Here is a 25,849-nt window from a genome sequence, read left to right on the forward strand (position 1 = left end):
TTCCAAATATTCAAGAATCAAGAAATTTTTTTACAAATCCTTGAAATTTCTCAGCAGTCCCGTGGACCACGGACCCCTTTCGGTTTAATTTTTAAACTGGTCATTTGTCCTTGAAGGAGACTCCCTTATCCCTGATTTGTCCTGCACCAAAGAGAGTGGAAGGAATGCCTCAACTAGTTGCCCAATTTTTTCTGGTACAGGGCGACTGCCGCTAAGCAAAATTAAACGGACCGGAAGTTCTCATTTACCAATTTAGGAGCAACATCATTATTTGCGCTCGTGGAGCGGGGGAGCTTCCACTCCTCCCCTTTACTCTCTTTGCCTGCACCACGGCCTTATTTCCCACGCCGGTTATTTCCATCCCTGCATTTATGAAGTTTGAAAATTTGTTGACCAATGAGATTCGCGAAAGCCACGCGCATTCGGAGGCGGTTGAATATAAAAGCGCCCTAACCGTTTATGATTCAGATCATTCAGTTTAGTTCTCGCGTTGACTTGTGAAATTTACTATAAAAATAGTTTTGCCGAATATTTAACTAGTAAAGTTAAATTTAATTATGGCTTCATCAAAGCGGAGATCTATTTTGGGTGCCTTGCATGAGTTTAATAGCGAGGAGAAGGACGACTGCAACAAACCTGTCTTCGTAGTAGAAAGGTAAGTGAGCCCCTGTTTTTGTTATTATCAGCGGAATAAAATACCCCCTTCATTAAAAATTACTAAATTTGATAGATTTAAATCCAAAATATTGCTGCCTTTTCCAAATTATTGCTTGTTAATTGCCACCTGTTATGCCCAATATTGCTATTTTAGTTTCTTTCTACAACCCGCCTCGACCCTCGTTTTAGCCAGTAGCGTAAATCGTACTTATTTATCATATTAAACTTAACCCCTTTTACCATTGTCGATACCCCCTTTATTAAAAATGACTAAATTTGATAGGTTTTAATCCAAAATACTGCTGCCTTTTCCAAATTATTGCTTGTTAATTGCCACATGTTATGCTCAATATTGCTATTTTAGTTTCTTTCTACAACCCTCGACCCTCGTTTTAGCCAGTAGCGTAAATCGTACTTATTTATCATATTAAACTTAACCCCTTTGACCATTGTCGGATATGCGAGGTGGAAATTTATTATAACAGCTATAGTTTTAGCTTGTAAAGCTAGGTGTTTCTTTAATTTGGGGATGGGTTTGTGATCAAGAGAGTCAGCAACGTAATTCCCGAAATTCTGACTGATAGTACTTTGTAATAACGTTTTAATGGCGCTGGGGGCGGAGTTAAGCCCGAATTGCCAAGTCCATTATGCTTAAGACATAAAAATTGTCTAGTCTCTGACTTAGCTACAAATAGGGACTTGGCAGTACTACCTCATTCAATGTCAGGCTACCTTCCACTAGTGCTAAAAAACATACCAGGAGGAGTGGCTTATGTAGCTTTCATTCTGTTAAAAAAACATACCATAATGGCGCTGGGGGCGGAGTTACGCTAGAATTGCCAAGTCCCTATTATCTCCCAAACATTTCTGAAGTATCGCGTTTTCTTTTTCGTAGTTTCAATCTGGTTGAAAAGGTCTCCGAAATGCTTGCCGAATCCCAAAAAACCTTAAGCCACACATGGACCAAAATTGGCCTATCCGAAAAGGACCAATTGGACAGACTCCAAAACCTCTACAATTATCACGAGGACCTTCAACATCAAATGGTGCACGAGGAAGAAGATCTGCACCATCGAATTGAAACCATCGTCAACGACTTAAAAACAGAGTACGTCAACCTCTGCCAACAACTAAAAGTGGACCAGGAGCTCGATGTCAATGGCATGGGACACATGGGACTCCTACAACAGGAGTTCCATCTGAAAGGAAGAGTCGAAACTCTTATCAAGAGTAAGGACGAACGCTTGGAGTGCCTGACCACTTTGCTGGAGGAGGAACGAGAACTCTGCCAGTTACTCAACATGCCTTCGATTGATAACGGAACAGCCCGGACTGGAGACGAGGACGTTGATGAAGCCAACGTTCCATCCGAAGAGCAGCTGAATGAAATAAAGCAACATATCCTGATGTTGCAAGACGAGAAGGTAAAAACATTTTTATGAACTCGAGGTATTCGTTGATTAGTTCTGTACTTTCTAGAAGAATATCTTCTATGATTAAATGACATTATCCAAAAGATAATGTCTGAAGCAGCACGCCATCTAGTATTTAATTATACATTAACATTTTTATAATTTACTAGCTGTTACCCGCGGCGTCGCTCGCGTGTAATAAGAACTTCCATCAAAATTATGTAAAGAATGGGTAGATTTTACTGATGACTGCTTTTGTAGTACCCTAGGAGCGAAGGCACTCGGCGTTGCCCGTCAGCCCTGCGGAACATTTTTTTATTACTTTTCACGCGGACATTATTCCATAAAAAAGGGTTTTTAAGTTTTTGGCCGCCATTTAAAATGACGGCAACAAATTGAACCCAAAAGACCATTCAGCCCGTCTATAGGTTAAAGGAAACCAGTGTACTAAATATTTGTGAAATCGGTTGAAACGCGCGGACTTTGTTGCATAGAGAAGATTTTTTTACATTTCTGGGCGCCATTTTTTTAAGATGGCGGCGGATTGGGGGGAAATCTTTCTTAGTACGCGCCTACTACTTACGAGTACCGTTCCTGCAAATTTTCAGCCTTCTAGGGCAAGCGGTTGTCATTGTCAGTCAGTCAGGACTTTGATTTATATATATATAGATTTTATCGGGCATTTTATTGAGTTTTATAAAAACTGTAGTCATCTCGATTAGTAATTCTAGTTTACTCAATTATAGTACTCGTATTAATACTCGATACATACGATACCCATGATATTTTAAAAAAATTATTTGTCGTAAGGTTCCGGTCCAAATATCTGCTATTTGTTCTCATGCGCCCTAATAAATTTAACAATAACATTTTGTCTTATTTTTCGTTAAAGAGGCCAAAGGAAAGTCCTCCCAGTGACCAGTGTTTTAGGTGTATAGAGCTATTTCAGTGAGGGAAAAATTTCGTCTGCTACGAAAATTGGGCCTGCCTTTGAGTGTAGAGGGCGGTCATTTTATGAGGGTTTTCTCTATGGGCAAATAGCATTGGTGACGTAGCCATTACCCCCTCTGAAATAGCTCTATAGAGTGCTGTCAGTTGTGACGTCAGATCCAAGGTTAAACGTCACGAGTCTGCCAGCTTTAGCAATGGGCGGCCATAACGGTTACCATTTTTTCTTTATGGGAAAACAGCATGGGTGACGTCACACCGGCGCTTCTGACAGCATGCACTCTATAGAGCTATCTCAGAAGGCTTAGTGTGACGTCACCCATGTTATTTGCCCATAGAACTAAAGGGGTACCAAACATGGCCGCCCACTGCCAAAGATAAACCCGTGACGTTTTACCTAGGCACTGACGTCATAACTGAGAGAGTTCTATTGAGTTAAGTTAAGTCTAAGGATGTCTCGTCTGTGGTTTAGTTTAAGCTAATGTAACTAGATGGCTCCCATAGTCGAGGAGAGGAAATGACTGGCATGTCAAGCTTAGCAATGGTTAGTTTTAGCTCCGCCCTCGACATTAGCGAGTTATGATTGGCCCCTTTCTTTGCCAAAATTGGTGCATGAAACATAAGCCAATATTTTAGGGGCGCCAGACCGTTAAACACAGATGCACTGGAATCGAGATACGGGGCGCGTGGTTATTTTAGGGCAGCGCCACCCCGCGACCAATATTGACAACTTTTTCGACTCAAACCATAGCCATAACACAAGGCTTATGAGTGGAATTAAGTTTTGGAACTCTCCCGCTAGGGGGCGCTGCTTACAGGCAATGCCATTAGAAGAACGGGTGTTTTAGCTTAATTTTCCAGTCCATCTGTGTTTAATGATCTTAGGTGGAGCTGACATTATGAACTTTATATCGGGAGATATATTAATTTTCCTAATACGAAAAGTTGGCCTAATAATTAGTAAAATTAGTCTTTATTTTCTCGTTTAAAGCAAAGCGCGGGTCACGTGGTTCCCCAAGAAGTTGACTTTCCTTACGAACTCCAGTTTAGGCTTGGCGAAGGCTAGTAAGCTGGATTTATAAAACCCGCCCACAAATGCTTTCTGCCTTCGCCTAGCTAAACCCGAAGCTCGGAAGAAAAGTCATCTTGTAGGTGATCCACGTGACCCGCGCTTTGATTTAAGCCCCACCAATTGATGTTCTTCATGTCTATTTGTCGAAATTACATGAAAGTTACGTTAATTAATAATTTGATAATATTCTGACCATAGGAAAGACGGATGGCTAAATCCGACCAAACTCGTGCCGAAATCGTAAGGCTCGTTGAAGACCTGGAGCTTACTCCCGAAGCTAACTTTCATAAAGCCATCATCTCGCCCGATGACAACATCACGAATAAATTGTCAGAAAAATGCATGTCTGATGCAAAAAATTGGTTGCTAGAAGTAAGATATCCTATATTTTGGACTTCGTCGAAGTTTCCTATGTAGTCTTTACTAAGCCTTTGACAGCGCCTCACCAGGCGTCGCTTTACCCTGAATCTATGACCTACGTCACTTTACGAGAAGCCCTCAGTAACCAGAGAACATATCTTATGGACTTACAATATTATTTACTCGTAGTTGCTAACCCTTTGCTTAAAAATACTTAATGTAACTTCGATTTCTGCTAATTTTAGCTTCAAAAACTTAAAAGCGCCAATGAAGCCATCTTAAAGGCCCTGCACAGACAACTGGTGCAATTATGGGATGGCTTAGAAATCAGCGTTTTGGACCGGGAAGAATTCTGGTCCACTTGTCTTCATCACGGCCAACCCACGATTGAAATGGTTCAACGAGAAATCGTTAAATACCAGGAAATTCGAAAACAAAATATGGGGAAATTCATCGATCGCTTAAGAGTCGAACTCGTTGCATTGTGGGATAAATGTTTCGTCGGCGCCGAAGAAAGGGAGAATTTTGTTTCCTTCAAAGATGGTAAAAACTGATAAATAATTTGCTTTTGACAAATACTAGGGCATAGAGGTGTGCGAATACCACTTTTTGGGTATCAGGCCAGTTACCAAATACCAAAAATTTTCCTTATCAAATACCGAATCGAATAGTTAGGCCTTGGTAAATTTTTACTAATCTGTGAATCGCTAATAGTTAAGCCTATTATTCGCGTATAATAAACCATACTATTCTCGAATACCGAATTGAATACCAAAAATGTTCCTTATCAAATACAGAATTTAATAGTTTATTCCAAATCGGAAAAAACCGAATAGTTAGGCCTTGGTAAATTTTTACTAATCGGTGAATCGGTGAATCGCGAATAGTTAAGCCTAGTATTCGCGTGTAGTTAACCATACTATTCTCGAATACCGAATTGAATACCAAAAATTTTCCTTATCAAATACAGAATTTAGTAGTTTATTCCAAATCGAATACCGAATAGTTAGGCCTAGTATTTGCGTATAGTTAAACCATAATATTCCCGAATAGTTAATACTAGGTGACCAATTACAGGGTTCGTACGGAACCTGGATAAGTCAGGGATATGAAAATTAGGGGAGAAAGTCAGGGATTTAAAAGTTTTTGCTAAAAAGTCAGGGATATGTCAGGGATTTCATTTGGTATATCAAACTATGCTTCGAGCAATGGTAAATAAGAGACAGGTGCAATTATGAAGTGGGCTCTGGTAAACACCTTAAAATGGTCAGGGATATTGCCAAAATTTGGTCAGGGATAACCTGGAAAAGTCAGGGAAAGTAAAAATTTCGTACGAACCCTGAATTAGGAGTCATTTAAAATGCCTCTCTTCATTGGTCGCAGAGTATTTCTTAAAATTTTCCTGGGCACTTGCTGGTGAGTTTTTGATGGAAGTTAAATAAAATAGATGATATCTTTTGATATAAAAATAGATGATATCTTTTGATATAAGGCGGGTCTGTGTAGAGAGAGTTGCAGTGTTAGGGCGGCAAGGCCCAATATTTATGGTAGTCAAACTTTAACCGAATAGCCAGTTTGATATTCGTATCGAACAGTGAAAATGGGCTTATCGAATTATTCAATTGAAACGGTAAACCGCACGCCTCTATTTTAATGGGATTCTTCTACAAATTTTAAGACCAATTTTAGTAATGAAAAATTAGGGCAATATCTCTGAATGATTAAAAAATCTGAGCTTATTATGATTTTAATTTCATTTGGAGATATTCTCCTAAATTATGCAAATTAATCTTATAGTATAGTATCAAACCTAAGACCATTAAACACAGATGGAATGGAATTGAGATAAGGGGCGTTGTTCTTTTAGGGCTGCGTCTCACTAGCGCCATGCCGCGAGCAATATTGGAAACATTTTCGACTCAAAGCATAGCAAAGGCTTATGAGTCGATTAAGTTTCGGGACTCTCCCGCTAGGGGCGCTGCTGACAAGCGATGCCATTTGAAGAACGGGGGTTTTAGCTTATCATTTTTCCAGTCCATCTGTGTTTAATGGTCTTAAGGCGCGTTTTCAATCAAGATTTTTTGAACAAAAATTAAGCTTTTGCTTCAAAAGTGGCAGCGGAAAGCCGAAGCAAAAAATCTTGGTATGTTTTCAAACAAGCTTCAAATTCAGCTTTTCGTCTTTTCAGGCTTTAAACCTTCGAGAAGCAGATATCTAAATGAGTTTGATATTTGCTTCTCATTTTCTTTAAGCTTTTGCCGCTCAAACAGTTTTGGCGCGTTTTGCTAGGGTTTAGGACTTTTTTTGAAAAGAAAATGACGTCTACACACATGAAAACACGCCCACTTGTAATTTTTTATTCATTTGAAGCTTCTTTGAAAACGATACGAGTTTCAGCTTTTCCGTTTTAATTTTTTTGAACATTTTTTTTATCTTCGAAAGCCCGTCAAAAGTTCCCAAAAAAAGCCACAGCGAAAAGCTTGGAAAAAGTTGATTGAAAACGGGCCTTAAGATCAAACTAAGTACGATGGAATATACTTAAAAATTAATTTTATTTTCAGAAACTTTCACCGAAGATCTGTTGGAGCTCCATGAACGCGAAGTTTCAAAATGGACTCAAATGTACGAAGACAATAAAGCCATTTTTGAAAAGATTGTGAAAAGAAATTCTCTGTGGGAGCAAAAGAAGACCTATGACGTAATTAATTCAATTTTATAATTTCACTTTGGTTGGAGGCAATTGCAATTGCAATTTTAATTTCCATAATTATATCATTATAGATTAAGGGAACTGATCCAAGCCGGTTTCAAAACCGTGGCGGGAATCTGTTGCAGGAAGAGAAAGCCCGAAAGCGTCTGGAGCATGAAATCCCAAAGGTTGATTGATACATTGTTTTAAGTTTAATTTCAGTTTGTCTAATACATTTAAGGAATATTTCAGGTAACATAACCATTATACCTTAAAAAGGGACTGCAAAGAAGGCATCAGCGGGTGGGTAAAAATTATTTGAAATACGTCACAGACATCACGTGATGCCAAGATACAAAGACTCCTCATGGAGTGGGACTAGTTAACATCTAGTCCTTGTTTTTCGCGAGATTGCAGCGCCAATTCCATGAAGTGGTCCAAGTTTTCGAAATAAAACTAAGCTTCTTTGAACCACCCACGCCTCTCCTTGGTCACGTGCCTGACGTATTTCAAATAATTTTTACCCACCCGCCCTGATGCCTTCTTTACAGTCCCTTTAAAAGAACGGCTGCTTTTTCTAAATATAAAAGGGATTAAATATTAAAATTAAAAATAAATGATCTCAATATGATAATTAGTACATTTAATTAATCTTAAAAATAATCAAGGACTACTGCGCCATCCGCCATTGGTCTAGTGGCGTCTGCTAAATCGAACCTCTTACCCCTTACGGGATTGGTAGAATTCTCGTAGGCTGAGAGAGATAAGGGGTAAAAGGTTCGATTTAACAGACGCCCCTAAACTAATGCCGGATGGTGGCGCAGTAGTCCTTGATTGTTTTTAAGACTAATTAAATGTACTAATTATCATATTGTAATAAGAGATCATTTATTTCTTATTTTTAATATTTAATTCCTTTTATATTTAGAAAAAGCAGCCGTTCTTTTATCGATAATGTTACGTTACCTGAACTTTACCTTTAAAGGCTTTATTTCCACTCTACACTAAACCCTAATTACTGTTAATTATTCCAAAATAATCAACTCGTAATCAATCTAATGTGAAATATTTTTCTAGTTGGATTTAGAAATTGAGTTCATGATTGCCGATTGGGAAAAAAATCAAGGTAACGCGGAAACTCTTCTCATCAATGGGAAAAAATATCAAAACTACATCGCGGCTGAACGACAAAATTTGAAAAACGAATTGGAAAATATCAAAAGAATGCGGGTAAATAGAAGCCGTAGTCCAAAAAACCGCTCGAAAAGAAATTAAAAAAAAAACGCCAAAAATTACCGCTTAAAGCCCTAAATAAGTATATTTTACTAAATAGTAATTAACATTAATAATAATAAAAAAAAAAAATACTTAATGGGGCTTTTAAGTGTACTCATATTATTTATTTATTTATTCATTTTATTTTAAAGTTATTTATTTTAATAGTTACCAAATTATTTAACAAGTTATATTTTTATTTAGAGATTTTTAATTTTGGCGTTGTTTGCTATAAATTTATAATAAAATAAAATTCGTACCATAAATTTATGTTCCATAAGTCTGACGTCACTACCTATACTTAGTAATGTTACTGAGAGACTTAAAGCTCTAGAATTGATTGATCGGTTAATTAATTTTGCATAGTTCCATCTTATTATTATTATTATTTAGTCTGTGCTAAGCCTTTGACAGCAGCGCCTTACCAGGCGTATGTCGCTTTATACCTTAATCTATGACGTCACTTCATGACAAGCTCCAGTTTCTAAGTTAACAACAGACTTTACAAACTTATGGAACATATCTTTTGAATTAACTTATGGTTTCTAACTCAGGAGCATTTCTTTGCTAGGCGCAACAGAAAACTGAAGATGGAGGGAAAAAACTCGTAACCCCAATGAAACGCAAAGCACCACCGACTTCTAATAGAAATACGCCAGCCAGCGCTGTCAAAACACCGCGTTTACAACCAAAAGGTGTTATACCATCGGTTGATTCTAATGCTCCGCCTTCTCCCGCTATTGTTTTGTTTCCCGGTGCAAGCGCTACAGCAATTCAAAGTTCCCCAAGGAAACTTCTACTTAAATCCTCTCCACGAAAATACGCAAATTCGCCGGTAAATTATCTTATTTTTCTGTGATCTCTGGTAGTTGGTTAAGATTCACTTAATTTCTTTTAAATGATAACTTTAGAAACGTATTGCGCAAAATCAATGTGTGATTGCTAAACCTCGCACTATCTTATGCGAAATTCAAGAAGATCAACCTTCGTTGAACATGCCCAGGTCTTCTATAACATATATGGACTTTCAGGTATATTTTACTGCTATTTACATTTAGCATTAAAAATTAGGGATGCACCAATATATCGGCCTATCTTTTTCATATTGGTATCGGCCTAGTATTCGAGAATAGTTCAGCCTAGTATTCGCCCATAGTTCGGCCCAGTATTCGCCCATAGTTCGGCCCAGTATTCGCCCATAGTTCGGCCCAGTATTCGCCCATAGTTCGGCCCAGTATTCGCCCATAGTTCGGCCCAGTATTCGCCCATAGTTCGGCCCAGTATTCGCCCATAGTTCGGCCTAGTATTCGCCCATAGTTCGGCCTAGTATTCGCCCATAGTTCGGCCTAGTATTCGCCCATAGTTCGGCCTAGTATTCGCCCATAGTTCGGCCTAGTATTCGCCCATAGTTCGGCCTAGTATTCGCCCATAGTTCGGCCTAGTATTCGCCCATAGTTCGGCCTAGTATTCGCCCATAGTTCGGCCTAGTATTCGCCCATAGTTCGGCCTAGTATTCGCCCATAGTTCGGCCTAGTATTCGCCCATAGTTCGGCCTAGTATTCGCCCATAGTTCGGCCTAGTATTCGCCCATAGTTACTATTAAGCAAGGAGAAAAACATCTAGAGGCGCCTATATTTCAAAATACCCCTCCTCATAGTTCGCCGAGTATTTCTTTCCTTGGCACTTGCTTGATGGAAGATGAGTAATTTTGGGATGATATTATTTTTAAAATATGGGGGTCTCTCTACTCTGTAGAAAGGGCTGCAGTGCCAAGGCCCTAAATTTATGGTAGACGAATTTAACCGCCTAGTCATTAATCGAATTATTCGGTTAATGGCACACCTCTAATTTTTGGGTATGGGGACGAGTAATTGCAGGGTATGGGGACGAGTAATTGCAGGGTATGGGGACGAGTAATTGCAGGGTATGGGGACGAGTAATTGCAGGGTATGGGGACGAGTAATTGCAGGGTATGGGGACGAGTAATTGCAGGGTATGGGGACGAGTAATTGCAGGGTATGGGGACGAGTAATTGCAGGGTATGGGGACGAGTAATTGCAGGGTATGGGGACGAGTAATTGCAGGGTATGGGGACGAGTAATTGCAGGGTATGGGGACGAGTAATTGCAGGGTATGGGGACGAGTAATTGCAGGGTATGGGGACGAGTAATTGCAGGGGTACGGGGACGAGTAATTGCAGGGGTACGGGGACGAGTAATTGCAGGGGTACGGGGACGAGTAATTGCAGGGGTACGGGGACGAGTAATTGCAGGGGTACGGGGACGAGTAATTGCAGGGGTACGGGGACGAGTAATTGCAGGGGTACGGGGACGAGTAATTGCAGGGGTACGGGGACGAGTAATTGCAGGGGTACGGGGACGAGTAATTGCAGGGGTACGGGGACGAGTAATTGAAGGGGTACGGGGACGAGTAATTGAAGGGGTACGGGGACGAGTAATTGAAGGGGTACGGGGACGAGTAATTGAAGGGGTACGGGGACGAGTAATTGAAGGGGTACGGGGACGAGTAATTGCAGGGGTACGGGGACGAGTAATTGCAGGGGTACGGGGACGAGTAATTGCAGGGTATGGGGACGAGTAATTGCAGGGTATGGGGACGGGTAATTGCAGGGTATGGGGACGGGTAATTGCAGGGTATGGGGACGGGTAATTGCAGGGTATGGGGACGGGTAATTGCAGGGTATGGGGACGGGTAATTGCAGGGTATGGGGACGGGTAATTGCAGGGTATGGGGACGGGTAATTGCAGGGTATGGGGACGGGTAATTGCAGGGTATGGGGACGAGTAATTGCCGGGTACGGGGACGAGTAATTGCCGGGTACGGGGACGAGTAATTGCCGGGTACGGGGACGAGTAATTGCCGGGTACGGGGACGAGTAATTGCAGGGTACGGGGACGAGTAATTGCAGGGTACAGGGTCTTCGCACGGCGCTATTTCTACTTTAATAATGGGTTTTATAATTTTGTAGGAAGAACTGAAGAAAAAGGAAGATGGTATTTTCAATAGTACATCGACTATGGCTATGCTAGAAAAAATTGACGAAATAGATTGAAAACAGGTTCACGTTTTTATAAGTAATGAAAAAACGTTTTAATGATATGTATATGCTTCTTTAGAAATACTTTGTTGGTTTTTAAATTTTGTTTTTAATCTTCTTAAGAATATTATTCTGTTCCAAAGCTGCGCGTCGTTTTCTCTGTAATATGAAAACGTGTAAATAAAATTTTATCACTTTGAAATGAAAAAATCTCAAATAAGGGTAGCCAAATAATTGATTTGGGAATATTAAAACTGCCATCCTAGGGGTGGAAACTAAGACCATTAAACACAGATGGACGGGACTAATAAGCTAAAAACCCCGTTCTTCTAATGGTATCGCCTGTCAGTAGCGCCCCCTAGCGGGAGTCCCGAAACTTAATTCGACTCATAAGCCTTATGTTATGGCTATGGTTTGAGTGGAAAAGTTTCAATATTGGTCGCGGCGTGGCGCTAGAGAGGCGCTGCCCTAAAAGAACCATGCGCCATCCGTATCTCCATTCTAGTCCATCTGCGTTTAATGGTCTTAGGTGGCAATCATATCAATCCTCGCTTGAAGGGTTCAAAGAAATTAATTTTAATAGTTTTTTAGATAAGTTATTAAATTTCTCCGAAACATTTGTGTGGATTCTTAACTGATTTTAAAAGTTTCCGTTTAAATTTAATTCTATTTTAACTTGACGAGTATTCCCACTTCACCCAACCAATGAAAGAATGAAGTAAGCACAACTTCGCGCTAACGAGAAATAGTCTTAGTTAAAGTTGAAGTGCCATAACATATCTTTAAAAAACAGCCTTTTTCTAAATATTAAAGAAATTTAATATTAAAACAGAAAATAAATGATCTCTTATTATAATATAATTAGAATTTAATTAGTCTTAAAAACGAGCACTACTGCGCTATTAGTTTAGTGGCGTCTGCTAAATCGAAACACTTAAAAAGGGCCATTCTTTTAAGGTATAATCATGGAAGAAGAAGGGTATATGGAAGGGTCCTATAATGTTAAAGAGAGCGCGTTGAAAAATCGTAACTTCCCCCTTTTCATTCCCTCCTTCCCGAGTTTATCACCAACGTTGAAAGCTTCCGCGCAGTCGCATCAGTAGTACTGGCGGTAGAGAGCGGATCTAAGTATCCCTCTCTCTGTGGCTTGCGCGCCAATATTGCGCAGAGCAGTAATCGCGTTACAGCTAGTACCGAGAGGAGAGGAGAGTTTTCCCACGTGACCCTACATTTCGCGTAGCCGTCTGCCTATTCACCTCGCCGTTCCATTACCCTTCTTCTTCCATGGTATAATGTTATGTTACCTGAACTTTTCCTTTAAGAAATTGAACAATAAAATTTGACCCTGCTAGTGGCTAAGCTGCTTGACACGATTGTTCCCATAACAATTAGTACTTGGCCAAAATAATATTTGGCAGAAGGAAAACCGACCTGTATCATAATTGGAAATACGCATGTCAAAAGCCAGTTTATTAATTGCTTGGACTAGTTTTTTAATTGACAAAAAGGGGGTTATTTATTAATTGCGAATATATATAGAAAAAGTTAAAACTAACGTGGAGCCGGTCCTGGGGACAAGTTTATTATTGTGGACACTATGAGGTCAATGGTCCGAAGTGCTAGTTTAAAAAATATCCCTCTACACATAAGACCATTCAACACAGATGGACCAGAATAATTATAAGGTAAAACTGCCCCCCGTTCTTATAATGGCATCGCCTGTCAGCAGCGCCCCCTAGCGGGAGAGTCCCGAAACTTAATTCGACTCATAAGCCTTGGTTCGACTCATAAGCCTTGGTTCGACTCACAAGCCTTGGTTAGAGTCGAAGAAGTTTCAATATTGGTCGCGGGGTGGCGCTATAGAGGCGCTGCCCTAAAAGAACCAGGCGTCGTATTCTAGCTCGTGTTTAATGGTCTTAGCCAAGACTAAACATTTTCCTTATCTAACATTATGAAGACGTAAATGAAACTACAAATCTCAAATCGATCATTTGGCCACAATGCTCGCATCGAAAATTCCAGTATATCTTACATTTGGAGTGCCAGGTCCACCTCCGACATCGATAATTTCAGAGATAGTTTTAGTTTTACCACTTGTTTCACTATCGTTAGTGACATCACTGCTAAAATCCGCAATGTCGTAAATTGCCTAACAAAATTTGATACCAATCAGATTGTTTCATCAAATTTTTAGATTAAAAATTAGCCCAGCCCAACCAACACCAAGCGGGGGGCGGAGAAATATATTTCAAATAAGGTGAAATCTAATGTGTAATGTTTTATTAATTAATGTGCACAGTGACTTTGGATTTTACATTTTAATTAGGAACAATAATTAATATGGCACCGTTGAACCAATATTACAGCGTCTAAGATTGTTAGTAAAAAGCGTGTATTAGTAGTTGAGGAGGTAGAATTGTTTTTTAAGATTTTTTAGCAGCGGGTGAAATTTGTTGACATTGTTGACCACCGACCTTTCCGGGTGCCAAGGCTTCGTGTTGATGTCTCAAACTTTGTAGTTCAAACTCGCAAGTGGCCAGGGCCAGTTTAAGCTCGTATAAAAGTACCATATCACTTCGAAGTTCATTCATGTGCGCGCAAACTTCTTCTGTCGGAATAGGGTTCAATTCCAGACCCAATTCGGGTAAAAGTTGTTCGATAGCTTTGCTTTTTTTCTGACCAACCGAAGCTGGTAGTTTCATCTGAAATACGGTCGAATGAGAATAATGGCGGCTGTACCACTATATAAGACCTTTTAAGACAGATGGACTGGAAAAATTATAAGCTTAAACGGTCCCCGTTGTTCTAATGGCATCGGCTGTCAGCAGCGCCCCCTAGCGGGAGAGTCCCGGAAACTTAATTCGACTCATAAGCCTTTATTATGTTATGGCTATGGTTTGAGTCGAAAAAGTTTCAATATTGGTCGCAACGTGGCGCTGCACTAAAAGAACCGTATCTCTGTTCCAGTCCAAATGTGTTTAATGGCCTTAGGTACCACCAAAAGTGAATGAAAGGAAAAGTATGAAAATGCAGCCAAAAGCGGCGAGTCATCAGAGTTTCTCCGTAGTTGACCGTTTTATTGGCGTAGCTATACTGGGCCTGTTCACTCCCTTAAAATAGGTCTTGTGTTAATTCGCGGTTACGCGATTACCGTCGTCTGCTATTGCGTATGCTAGAACGTCCTCGATTTGTGTTTGTAGTCAGGACCAGGGTGAGAAATAAGGAAAATTTTTAAACTGGTCATTTGACCAGTAGAGCCCAAGGGTTTTAATTAAAAAACTGGTCAATGACCACTTAATATTTCTACATACTGTCAGAGCTGCACTGAAATGGCTCTAGGGATGGTTTTATTATACTGTTTATTTGTTTTATAAGCATTAATTTCTATAACCCACTTCTGGGAATTATTTTTTTACTAAAGAAGGGGAATTTAAAAAGTGGTCACGGTGACCACTGGACCCCCAGGCATTTAATAAATAAACTGGTCAAAGCAATTTTTAAACTGGTCATTTGCCCAGTGCCACCGCCTTATTTCTCACCCTGGTCAGGACAGAGTAGCAGGTAATGTTTTGCAACGGCGTCTAGCAGACACTGCTGCAGACGACGTTTGGCAGCACTGGAACTTTGCTTATGTTCTGCCAGCCGTCGAGCGATTTTGTTTCACCCCCCTCCCCTTCTTATTAAGCGCCGAAACCGAGGTGATAAAAAACACCCGGGCTTCGAGCAACAGTTAGTTGGAAGTTGATCTTCTTCTGTTGCGGATCTTTTCTCTCCGTTATCTGGAACCAAGCTCGGGTCAGTTTATGCGTCCGCGCAATTAGTCGCGTCATCCCTTTGGAAGTTTTGTAAATTTCGAATAAAAGTTTTTCACTGAGAGCATAAAGGTATGTGTTTTATTGCTATTCTTCCATTTGGAATGACATAGGCCTATTTTCCCTATTCTTTAATTCCCGCGGCTTGTAACGATTCCCCTAATCGCGACCGGCCAATTTGATTTCACCGGGGCAATCAGTTACAGTTTTAAAAGGTATTTGAAGGTACAATATGGATTTAAGTAAGGTTATCGAAGCAATAGAAGAGCCCATAAAACTAGATACGTTTAAAACAAATCTCGGTAATTTAGCTATAGCGCGAGCAGCTTGCGTCGTGATGCGCGTGATCGAGTGGGCTATGGTTAAACCAATAAAAGGAGCATAAATGTCTGAACTACTTTCAGTCGCGAGTTTGCAAGTCCATCAGTCACTAGTAGACTTAATAGTTATTGGCGAAACTTTGATGTCCGCGTTTTTTAACACAGCCTCTATGGCCATTGTCATACTTTCCCACTCATCCAAATTTGATACCACCATATTAGATATTTATCTACCCTTTGACTTCTTAAAGTCACTCCGCTTGATTTAAAATCTGGAAATTTGATTCCAGCAGTTTCTAGAACCTAAATTTATAAAACGAAAAAAAAAAAAAATTATTTAATTTTTACATAGCGCATGCGTTTAAATTTCCAAAGACATGAAATTTGAAGGAAAAGTTGAAGTAGCATAACATTATAGAGTGCTGTCAGAAGCGCATGCTTTTTTCCCATAAAGAAAAAACGGTAACTGTCATGGCCGCCCATTGCTAAAGGCAGACTCGTGACGTTTAACCTTGGATCTGACGTCACAACTGACAGCACTCTATACCTTAAATGAACGACCTTTTTATTAATATAAAACGAAAACTAAATGATCTCTTATTACAATATGATAATTAGTACATTTAATTAGTCTTAAAAATAATCAAGGACTACTGCGCCATCCGCCATTGGTTTAGTGGCGTCTGCTAAACCGAACCTCTAACCCATAACCACTATCAACCTGTGAGAATTCAACAAATCCCTTTGGGGGGTAAGACGTTCGATTTAGCAGACGCCACTAAACCAATGGCGGGTGGCGCTGTAGTCCTCACGTTTAAGATTAATTAAACGCTAATTATTTTGTAATAAGAGATCATTTAGTTTTCCTTTTATATTTAGAAAAAAGTAGTTTTTAAGCTTTTCGCCCATAGCAAAAGCTTTATACGGATACCCCTGGAAGCAGGCTGGCTGGCTGGCAGGACGGCTGGCTGTTTCGCGTTCGCGTACATTTTCGTAAATTTAAATTACGCGGCAAAGCTCGCCGGAATTTGATTCACCACCGCACTAGCGACATCTATACTAAATTCGATCATATTTTCGACGAGAAAATGCGGACTTTCGGAGGTAGCGGGAATCGAACTGACGTTGCCGGTGTGAGACGGATACTTTACGTCTGTACCACTACCATGAATTTATTTATTAACATGAATATACATGTGTATCATTAGCCTTTCTATCATGTTATTCAGGGATGGGAGGGAACTTTCTATTACATACGCGTTTAACGTCATCGCGGTAGCCAATCAAAATCGAGACACCTGGAAGTTCGAACAGCAAACGACCAGTTTAACAAAATTGTATGAGGGATACAATTTTCGGTTAGGTTCACCAAAGTGCGTCAACTGAATATTAAAAATGATCGCCGATACGTGAATAAATATCTCAACACGATGTCCGAAAGTGATATTGATCTTTTAAAGGAAATTATAATAAGTGCCTGCAATGGTTTTTCCTAATCTGAAACTGGAAACTGTTGGTAAAGTACTAAGCCTTGGCCATTATGAAAATTAATGTAACGGTTGAAAGTAAACTACTAACATTTTAAATCGTGAGAATTGATGATGATGGTTTTTCCCTGCTGTTGGAGTTAAATTAATTCGGTAGTTGATCAATTTACAAGCATAATTAGCCTTCCGCGTGACAAGAGCTTTAGCTTTAAAAACAAACCGACAGAAATCCTCTGACGTCACTCAAACTAAGCCCCTCCCATCCCTGAATATGTAGTTTAACTAGTCAATGCAGATATATATTCATGTTAATAAATAAATTCATGCCACTACGGATTGTTGTTAAGCTATCGATATTTTTCCTATACTTTTCCACGCCTTTGCTTATTGGTAGCGGGAATCGAACTGACGTTGCCGGTGTGAATATCCCTAATTTCGGGTTTTATTAAAGACAATATCACACTGCAAAAAGCGTTAATATGCCTTGGGGCATATCTTGTTTTAAGGTATAATCAGTTACGTTACATGAACTTTTCTTTTAAACGCGTTATTATAGTTACCGAATTATCTGTTTTGGTATTCTTTTGAGGTTGAATTTTCTTTTTGGGTCCTTTTTTCTCTCCTCCCATAGAAGTTCTACGTCCAGCTTCGGCGCTATTATCAGCGGCTGTGATTAACTTTTGCAAATCTTGAGTTTTCTTCTCCCTTTCCTTTTTCCTCATTTCGATTTTGCGTAGTTCGTTCAATAAAGTCTGCTCCTCCTCAACTTGCTCGTTCGTTCGATCGTAAAGTTTCTTTAATTGTTCCTTCCTTTTTTTCTCATGCTCGGCGTCAAACATTCTCAATTTTGGTTCTTGTCCCGATGAAGCCCGAACCTTAAAATTGTATTTTTAATTTATTAAAGAATTTTGAACATTAAAATATTTAAAGTTCTAGGTCATGTGAATAGGGACTTGGCAGTACTACGTCATGCAACGTCAGGCTACCTTCCACTAGTGCTAAAAACATACCAGGAGGAGGGGCTTATGTAGCTTTCATTCTGTTAAAAAAACATACCATAATGGCGCTGGGGGCGGAGTTAAGCCCGAATTGCCAAGTCCCTATTGCACTAAATTTCAAGTTGTTTTGACTAAATTTTAACATTTGTTTAACATAAAATACCTGCTCCTAAATTTATATTTACAGTATCAGGGTTCATACAACTTTTGGAAAACAAATTTCCCTGAGATTTCCAGGTTTTTCCCCACATACTTCCCTGAATTTTCCAGGTTTTTCCCGTATATGGAGTATCCTATGGAGCAAATCTTAACGAAGGAGGGTGGGGCAAAATATGACTATAACATAATCAAAGGACATCCCCGTATCTCTAGTAGAACCAGAGTTATGAGCCTCCAAAGTATAGTGTAATGTTAATCCTATGGAGCGGATGTTTATGAACATTTTGCTTAATTACTCGACCCCTGATTGACGCAAATATCCCTGATTTCCCTGAATTTTACTAAAAATTTGATAATTTCCCTGAATTTTACTAAAAATTCGATAATTTCCCTGAATTTTACTAAAAATTCGATAATTTCCCTGAATTTTACTAAAAATTCGATAATTTCCCTGAATTTTACTAAAAATTCGATAATTTCCCTGAATTTTACTAAAAATTCGATAATTTCCCTGAATTTTACTAAAAATTCGATAATTTCCCTTAAGTTTTGTCAACTATTTATTTCCCTGATTTTTCCAGGTTTGTATGAACTGTGACCCTGAGTACGCCTTATTTCCACTCTATACATAATCAGCAATGCTTTACGTTCCCAACACCGTAAGTTCAAAAGATATGTTAGATAAGTTTGTCCAGGGTTCGTACAAAACTTTTGGAATGAAATTCCCTGACTTTTCCAGGTTTTCCTTGACTAAATTCCACAAAATTCCCTCACGCCCTACTTAACCCTCCACAAATATGCCCACTCCCTACTTAATCCTCCATAAATACGCTCACTCCCTACTTAATCCTCCATAAATATGCCCACTCCCTACTTAACCCTCCATAAATATGCCCACTCCCTACTTAATCCTATTTAAATATGGCCACTCCCTACTTAATCCTATTTAAATATGCCCACTCCCCACTTAACCCTCCATAAATATGCCCACTCCCCACTTAACCCTCGAAAAATATGCTCACTCCCCACTTAACCCTCCATAAATATGCCCACTCCCCACTTAACCCTCCATAAATATGCTCACTCCCTACTTAACCCTCCATAAATACGCTCACTCCCTACTTAATCCTCCATAAATATGCTCACTCCCTACTTAACCCTCCATAAATATGCTCACTCCCTACTTAACCCTCCATAAATACGCCCACCCCCTACTTAACCCTCCATAAACACGCCCACTCCCTACTTAACCCTCCATAAATACGCCCACCCCCTACTTAACCCTCCATAAATATGCCCACTGCCTACTTAACCCTCCATAAATACGCTCACTCCCTACTTAATCCTATTTAAATATGCCCACTCCCCACTTAACCCTCCATAAATATGCCCACTCCCTACTTAACCCTCCATAAATACGCCCACCCCCTACTTAACCCTCCATAAATATGCCCACTCCCCACTTAACCCTCCATAAATATGCCCACTCCCTACTTAACCCTCCATAAATATGCCCACTCCCCACTTAACCCTCCATAAATATGCCCACTCCCTACTTAACCCTCCATAAGTATGCCCACTCCCCACTTAACCCTCCATAAATATGCTCACTCCCTACTTAACCCTCCAAAAATAAGGTCACTCCCTACTTTACTTAACCCTCCATAAATATGCCCACTCCCTACTTAACCCTCCATAAATATGCCCACTCCCTACTTAACCCTCCATAAATATGCCCACTCCCCACTTAACCCTCCATAAATATGCCCACTCCCCACTTAACCCTCCATAAATACGCTCACTCCCCACTTAACCCTCCATAAATATGCCCACTCCCCACTTAACCCTCCATAAATATGCCCACTCCCTACTTAACCCTCCATAAATACGCTCACTCCCTACTTAACCCTCCATAAATACGCCCACTCCCTACTTAACCCTCCATAAATATGCCCACTCCCTACTTAACCCTCCATAAATATGCCCACTCCCTACTTAACCCTCCATAAATATGCCCACTCCCTACTTAACCCTCCATAAATATGCCCACTCCCCACTTAACCCTCCATAAATATGCCCACTCCCCACTTAACCCTCCATAAATACGCTCACTCCCCACTTAACCCTCCATAAATATGCCCACTCCCTACTTGACCCTCCATAAATACGCTCACTCCCTACTTAACCCTCCATAAATACGCCCACTCCCTACTTAACCCTCCATAAATATGCCCACTCCCTACTTAACCCTCCATAAATATGCCCACTCCCTACTTAACCCTCCATAAATATGCCCACTCCCTACTTAACCCTCCATAAATATGCCCACTCCCCACTTAACCCTCCATAAATATGCCCACTCCCCACTTAACCCTCCATAAATACGCTCACTCCCCACTTAACCCTCCATAAATATGCCCACTCCCCACTTAACCCTCCATAAATATGCCCACTCCCCACTTAACCCTCCATAAATATGCCCACTCCCTACTTGACCCTCCATAAATACGCTCACTCCCTACTTAACCCTCCATAAATACGCCCACTCCCTACTTAACCCTCCATAAATATGCTCACTCCCCACTTAACCCTCCATAAATATGCTCACTCCCTACTTAACCCTCCATAAATATGCTCACTCCCTACTTAACCCTCCATAAATACGCTCACTCCCTACTTAACCCTCCATAAATATGCTCACTCCCCACTTAACCCTCCATAAATATGCTCACTCCCTACTTAACCCTCCATAAATATGCTCACTCCCCACTTAACCCTCCATAAATATGCTCACTCCCTACTTAATCCTCCATAAATACGCCCACTCCCTACTTAACCCTCCATAAATATGCTCACTCCCCACTTAACCCTCCATAAAAGACAGGATAAAGAAATAGAACCTTCAGTAAGGCATTGCAGATAGTGTAATATCGTTCTTTCATCTCTTCTATCGTTCGATTAGCGTATTTCGTTGTCATATTTGGGTTAGTTTCGTACGTATTCCACCGATCATGGATTACAACGAATCTCAGATCAAAAGCTCGACACAGCTCAAACAAGTGATCCGTTTCTTGTCGAGACCATGAGAGACTTTGAAGATGTTGTTGGTACTCGATCTCCGAATAGACGGGAACCGGAGCCACCTTATTGAAGCGAGCGAATGGATATTCCTTTCCCTCATCGGCTATTCTTCTCCAATGACATAAAACCGCTCCATCTTTTCTCGCGGGGTTTGCAAACGGAACCCATCTCCAAGGACGGACTTTCTTTAGGCCTAATTTGGCCTTAATTTGTTTGTAGCCCTGACCGGAGTCTGAAGGCAAGAGCGGTGGCGCGTCTTTGTTGTCAGTATATAAGAGAGCGTAAAGTTCTCGGTGCATTCCCTCGGGACGTTTGAATGCTGACGATTCGCATAGCTTTTTCTTCTATACGTCAATGAAATTTACAAATTAATGTTAATTAATTAACACTTACCTTTAATTAATTAGCCAAACGATAGGTCACCTTCTTTTGGTCGCTGCCGATAATGCTTTCCTTGCTGATGTGTTCAGGCGACTGTGCCCGTTCAATGTCCAATATATCTAACACGTCACTCATTGTATTGATATAGAAAAAAAACTTGACTTAAGAATGAACGTTAAATGCACTTTCTTCGACAAGATTTTGCACATACACAGTAATACAACTCAATTTAATGCAAATTAATTGTCACCAGTGAGCGGCCAACACACTGGAAAATAAACAACACCGTTACGCTACTATAAGCAGACGAAATGCCGTTTTCCATGGAATAGCCCACTCGATCATGCGCTCACCATCCCTGAGCCCCTTGCTATAAGCACCAGCGTGGGAAATAAGGCGGTGGCTCAGGGCAAATGACCAGTTTAAAAATTAAATCGGACCTTGAAGGAGAGAGGAATGAAGTGGAAACCCCCATGCCTATAGCGTTGCTGTACCCCCACATACGGCACCGTAGTCCTCCCAGCATCCTCAGCGGTTAGGTAGGGTTGTACCGGACGAAATTGTGAAGAACGCTCCCTCTATCTTAAAAATAGAAGCTAGTTCTCGTACTGGACACATGTCCTATAAGAATTCTTCCTTATTTCCAGCCCTGGCTATAATTGCATTGAGAATTCAGACTCGAAGTGCTAAAATACATACAACCATTTTCAGACTATACTAAAACACTAATATAATCGAGTAACTGTATTAGGCCGATAACCAATAACATCAGACGAACATAAATTTAAAAATAAATAAATAAATAAATAAATTTTGACAAAAGAAAGCAAAACTATTTTTTACATCTTTTAATATCATCTAAATACAGAATTGACAAATTTTTAAGCCTGATATTTTCACTGTTCGATGACTTTTTCATGAATGCCATTATGGCAGGAGTTCCTAGATCTGAAAAAAAGTTGAATATGTTAAGTTAACATTTCGACGCAAGTATGTAATAGAGTGCTGTCAGAAGCGCGGGTGTGACGTCACCCATGCTGTTTTCCCATAAAGAAAAAACGGTAACTGTCATGGCCGCCCATTGCCAAAAGCAGACTTGTGACGTTTAACCATCGATCTGACGTCACAACTGACAGCACTCTATAGAGGATGGCAATATATTGAGAAAAACGTCATCATGATGTCAATCATAATAAATGATTATTTCCATTTGAAATGTCACCACTTGAGTTCAGCTGATGACGTTTTACATTAATTCTTTAATGTGTTTGAAATTATCATTACATGTTAATGTGTTGGCATCAATGAGGTACACTAATGTTGTAACACAGTTTATAAGTGTTTCTTCATTTTGGGAAGATAGGCATTGTACAATCTTTTGTATTCCGCCTGCTTTAACAATACTTCGACAGTTTTCAGGCTCTTAATTAAATATACAATCATTTAATTAAAATCTAGGGACAATAAATTTACGTTTCTTCATTAAATTTAACTCATACCCGAAGCTAAATTGCAAAGACCACCCAAAGCATATTCGCAAAGAGAATCCGATCTATCTAATTGAGCTTTTGAAAAATATTTGAATATAAGGGAACCATAACATAACATAACATAACAGAGTTTTAGATTTTTATACCTAAAAACATTGGTATGACATTTAAATCATTTAAAAACTTGAAATTGGTTGGGTCATATGCAAAATTGCTTAGATTTGCAAGAACTTGTTCTTTTGCATCTATATATAGAGTTGTCAAGGATTTTAGTGTAAATTATATAATTCCAAATAACAAGGTAGATAAATATTATTGACACCTTGCTTTGGAGTTTCCTGAAACTCTTTTACTAGATTTTTTAGAAAATTAAACCTTTCTTCCGGATTATATTTCTGTCTTTTATTACGTTTTTTCATATTAGCATTCGAGAGCTTTCCTTTGGGGGAGAAGATAAGATTTGTGAGATAATTTATACGGCCATACTGGTGGGTTAAATGCAGAAGGATAGCTGAAACACACCAATATGACAGCTTATGGCGTTCTGAAACGTGGTAAGACTTTGGAGGGTGTGACGTACTACTCAGCCAACTGAAATATCTCTATTTTCACATGCTAACCGTCAAAAATCGTGAAATATTTTGACAGCCTTCATACTTTCGAGTTTCGACGGCGATTTACTGACGTACTGCTTAATAGCGTTTTCCTTTGGGTCCTCGCGGAGCGCTCCCATGGAGGAATAAAACTAGGAGATCCTATTCTTCAAAAACAGTCTTTAACGAAGCTGAAAACTACTACTACCATTTTTATTGCTCCTTGGGAGCGCTCCGCGAGGACCCAAAGGAAAACGCTATAAGATCGACTAGGCTATGCTGGTTGTTAGGGTCAGGCTGGGAAATAAGGATTTTTTCAAAACTGGACATCGGGCCAGCCTGGAATAGAGCTATCTCAGAAGCTTTTGTGTGACGTCACCCATGCTATTTGTCTATAGAAACAAAGTGGTACCAAGCATGGCCGCCCACTGCCAAAGCTAAGCCCGTGACGTTTAACGTAGACTCTGACATCACAAATGAGATAGCGTTATAAATAAACTGGTCCATGACCATTGACCAGGGCGCGTCGTCTGCTAAACTAAAGAAGTGGATAATTAAAATATTGAGTGTCACTATTCTCACCCCCCGGGTAGAAATAGGCGGAAGCCTATTCCTACCCTTGGTGAAAATAGCGTAGAGGCTATATCCACCCTACCACGTGACTAAGAATTGAGGTAAGGACTGCGGTAGGGTGAAAATAGCTTGGCTGCTATTTCCACCGCCCGGTGAAGTCTACCCCGGGTGACCATAGCGTCGAGGCTATATCCACCCTACCGCGTGACTAAGAATTTAAGTAAGGACCTCGGTAGGGTGAAAATAGCTTGGGCGCTATTTTCACCGTCCAGTGAAGGGAAAAGTCTACCCCGGGTGAACATAGCGTAGATTATATTTCCACCCTACCACGTGACTAAGAATTGAGGTAAGGGCCGAGGGAGGGTGAAAATAGCTTGGGCGCTATTTTCACCGTCCGGTGAAGGGAAAAGTCTACCCCGGGTGAACATAGCGTAGATTTTATTTCCACCCTACCACGTGACTAAGAATGGAGGTAAGGGCCGCGGGAGGGTGAAAATAGCTTGGGCGCTATTTTCACCGCCCGGTTAAGTCTACCCCGGGTGAACATAGCTTCCAGGCTATTTCCACCCTAACATGTGACTAACCCTTGTTTTACGTATTTTCCAAAAGTTCGCCATACATTTAAAGATTACGCACTGTATGGAAATTTATACGAGAAATTTATAAAAACATGTAAATAACGCTAGAAAACCAAAAACAACTTATACCATAAGCTATTTTTGGACACTATAGGTTAACTTTAAACCACGTTAGGATTATTTTGGACACTAATGTAATTTCGGTAAAAACTTGCTTTTATAATTAAACCATAGAAACTGTTCATGTTGGGAGAACTTTTGAATACATAAAAAGATCCTTAAATATGACTATAACATACTCAAAGGACATCCCCGTATCTCTAATATAACCAGAGTTATGAGCCTCCAAAGTTTAGTGTAATGTTAATTCTATGGAGGGGATGTTTATGAACATTTTGCTAAATTAGTAAAAGGAATGACTAAAATATTCTCGGCCGCATGGCGTCACGCGGGAGTGCGGTCACGTGGTAGGGTAGGAATAGTAGTCAGACTATTTTCACCCGGGGGGGGGGGTGAGAATAGCGCGTAGGCTATTTCCACCCGGGGGGGTGAGAATAGACAACTCTGGTTACCCTTGAAATTTCTTAGTGGTCCCGTGGACCACTGACGCCCCTCCGATTTAATTTCTAAACTGGTCCAGGCAATTCTTAAACTGGTCATTTGCCTTTTGCCACCCCTTTATTTCCCACGCTGGGGTGTATGTAATTGTAAATGCGACATCTTTAAACGTGGGTTGCAACCTATAACCGCCCATTGAATGCTTGCAATCAGTGACTCTAATAACATTCCCTTAGCGTACAAAACAATGAAATATTCCTTCGGACTGGTCGCTCTTTAGTTTCCCTATAGAGCTATTTCAGAGGGGGTAATGGCTACGTCACCAATGCTATTTGCCCATAGAGAAAA

At 40.2% G+C, this 25,849-nt stretch overlaps 3 protein-coding genes across 4 annotated transcripts; 1 reads left to right on the top strand and 2 right to left on the bottom strand.

Moving 5' to 3' along the window:
- Window positions 1-384: 384 nt before the first annotated feature.
- Window positions 385-11,681, top strand: LOC149588770 (protein regulator of cytokinesis 1-like). Its single transcript, XM_089862303.1, has 10 exons — window positions 385-655; window positions 1,553-2,081; window positions 4,288-4,461; window positions 4,695-4,992; window positions 7,011-7,147; window positions 7,231-7,326; window positions 8,216-8,368; window positions 8,985-9,248; window positions 9,325-9,444; window positions 11,403-11,681. The coding sequence occupies exons 1-10, from the start codon at window positions 558-560 to the stop codon at window positions 11,484-11,486; spliced, it is 1,953 nt and encodes a 650-aa protein (XP_089718429.1). The 5' UTR covers window positions 385-557; the 3' UTR covers window positions 11,487-11,681.
- Window positions 11,494-22,011, bottom strand: LOC149588771 (DNA methyltransferase 1-associated protein 1-like). Its single transcript, XM_089862304.1, has 7 exons — window positions 21,752-22,011; window positions 21,148-21,672; window positions 17,651-17,965; window positions 15,838-15,906; window positions 13,946-14,173; window positions 13,504-13,620; window positions 11,494-11,630 (listed from the first exon to the last, which is right to left on the bottom strand). Exons 1-7 carry the CDS (start codon window positions 21,842-21,844, stop codon window positions 11,568-11,570), a joined length of 1,410 nt encoding a protein of 469 aa, XP_089718430.1. The 5' UTR covers window positions 21,845-22,011; the 3' UTR covers window positions 11,494-11,567.
- Window positions 22,012-22,520: 509 nt separating this feature from the next.
- LOC149588772 (armadillo repeat-containing protein 7-like) lies at window positions 22,521-23,928 on the bottom strand. Of its 2 annotated transcripts, XM_089862038.1 has the most exons (6): window positions 23,722-23,921; window positions 23,522-23,638; window positions 23,346-23,444; window positions 23,209-23,274; window positions 22,994-23,131; window positions 22,521-22,657 (listed from the first exon to the last, which is right to left on the bottom strand). In XM_089862038.1, exons 2-6 carry the CDS (start codon window positions 23,616-23,618, stop codon window positions 22,542-22,544), a joined length of 516 nt encoding a protein of 171 aa, XP_089718164.1. In that variant the 5' UTR covers window positions 23,619-23,638; window positions 23,722-23,921; the 3' UTR covers window positions 22,521-22,541. The 2 variants fall into 2 exon arrangements, with proteins under 2 accessions (XP_089718164.1, XP_089718165.1); XM_089862039.1 differs by lacking the exon at window positions 23,346-23,444 and having other exon boundaries at window positions 23,722-23,928.
- Between the last annotated feature and the right edge of the window lie 1,921 nt (window positions 23,929-25,849).

The sequence above is a fragment of the Phalangium opilio genome, unplaced genomic scaffold (assembly GCF_054372755.1).
Source record: "Phalangium opilio isolate 3A_F unplaced genomic scaffold, DU_Popi_V2 ptg000537l_1, whole genome shotgun sequence".
Classification (NCBI taxonomy): Eukaryota; Metazoa; Arthropoda; class Arachnida; order Opiliones; family Phalangiidae; genus Phalangium; species Phalangium opilio.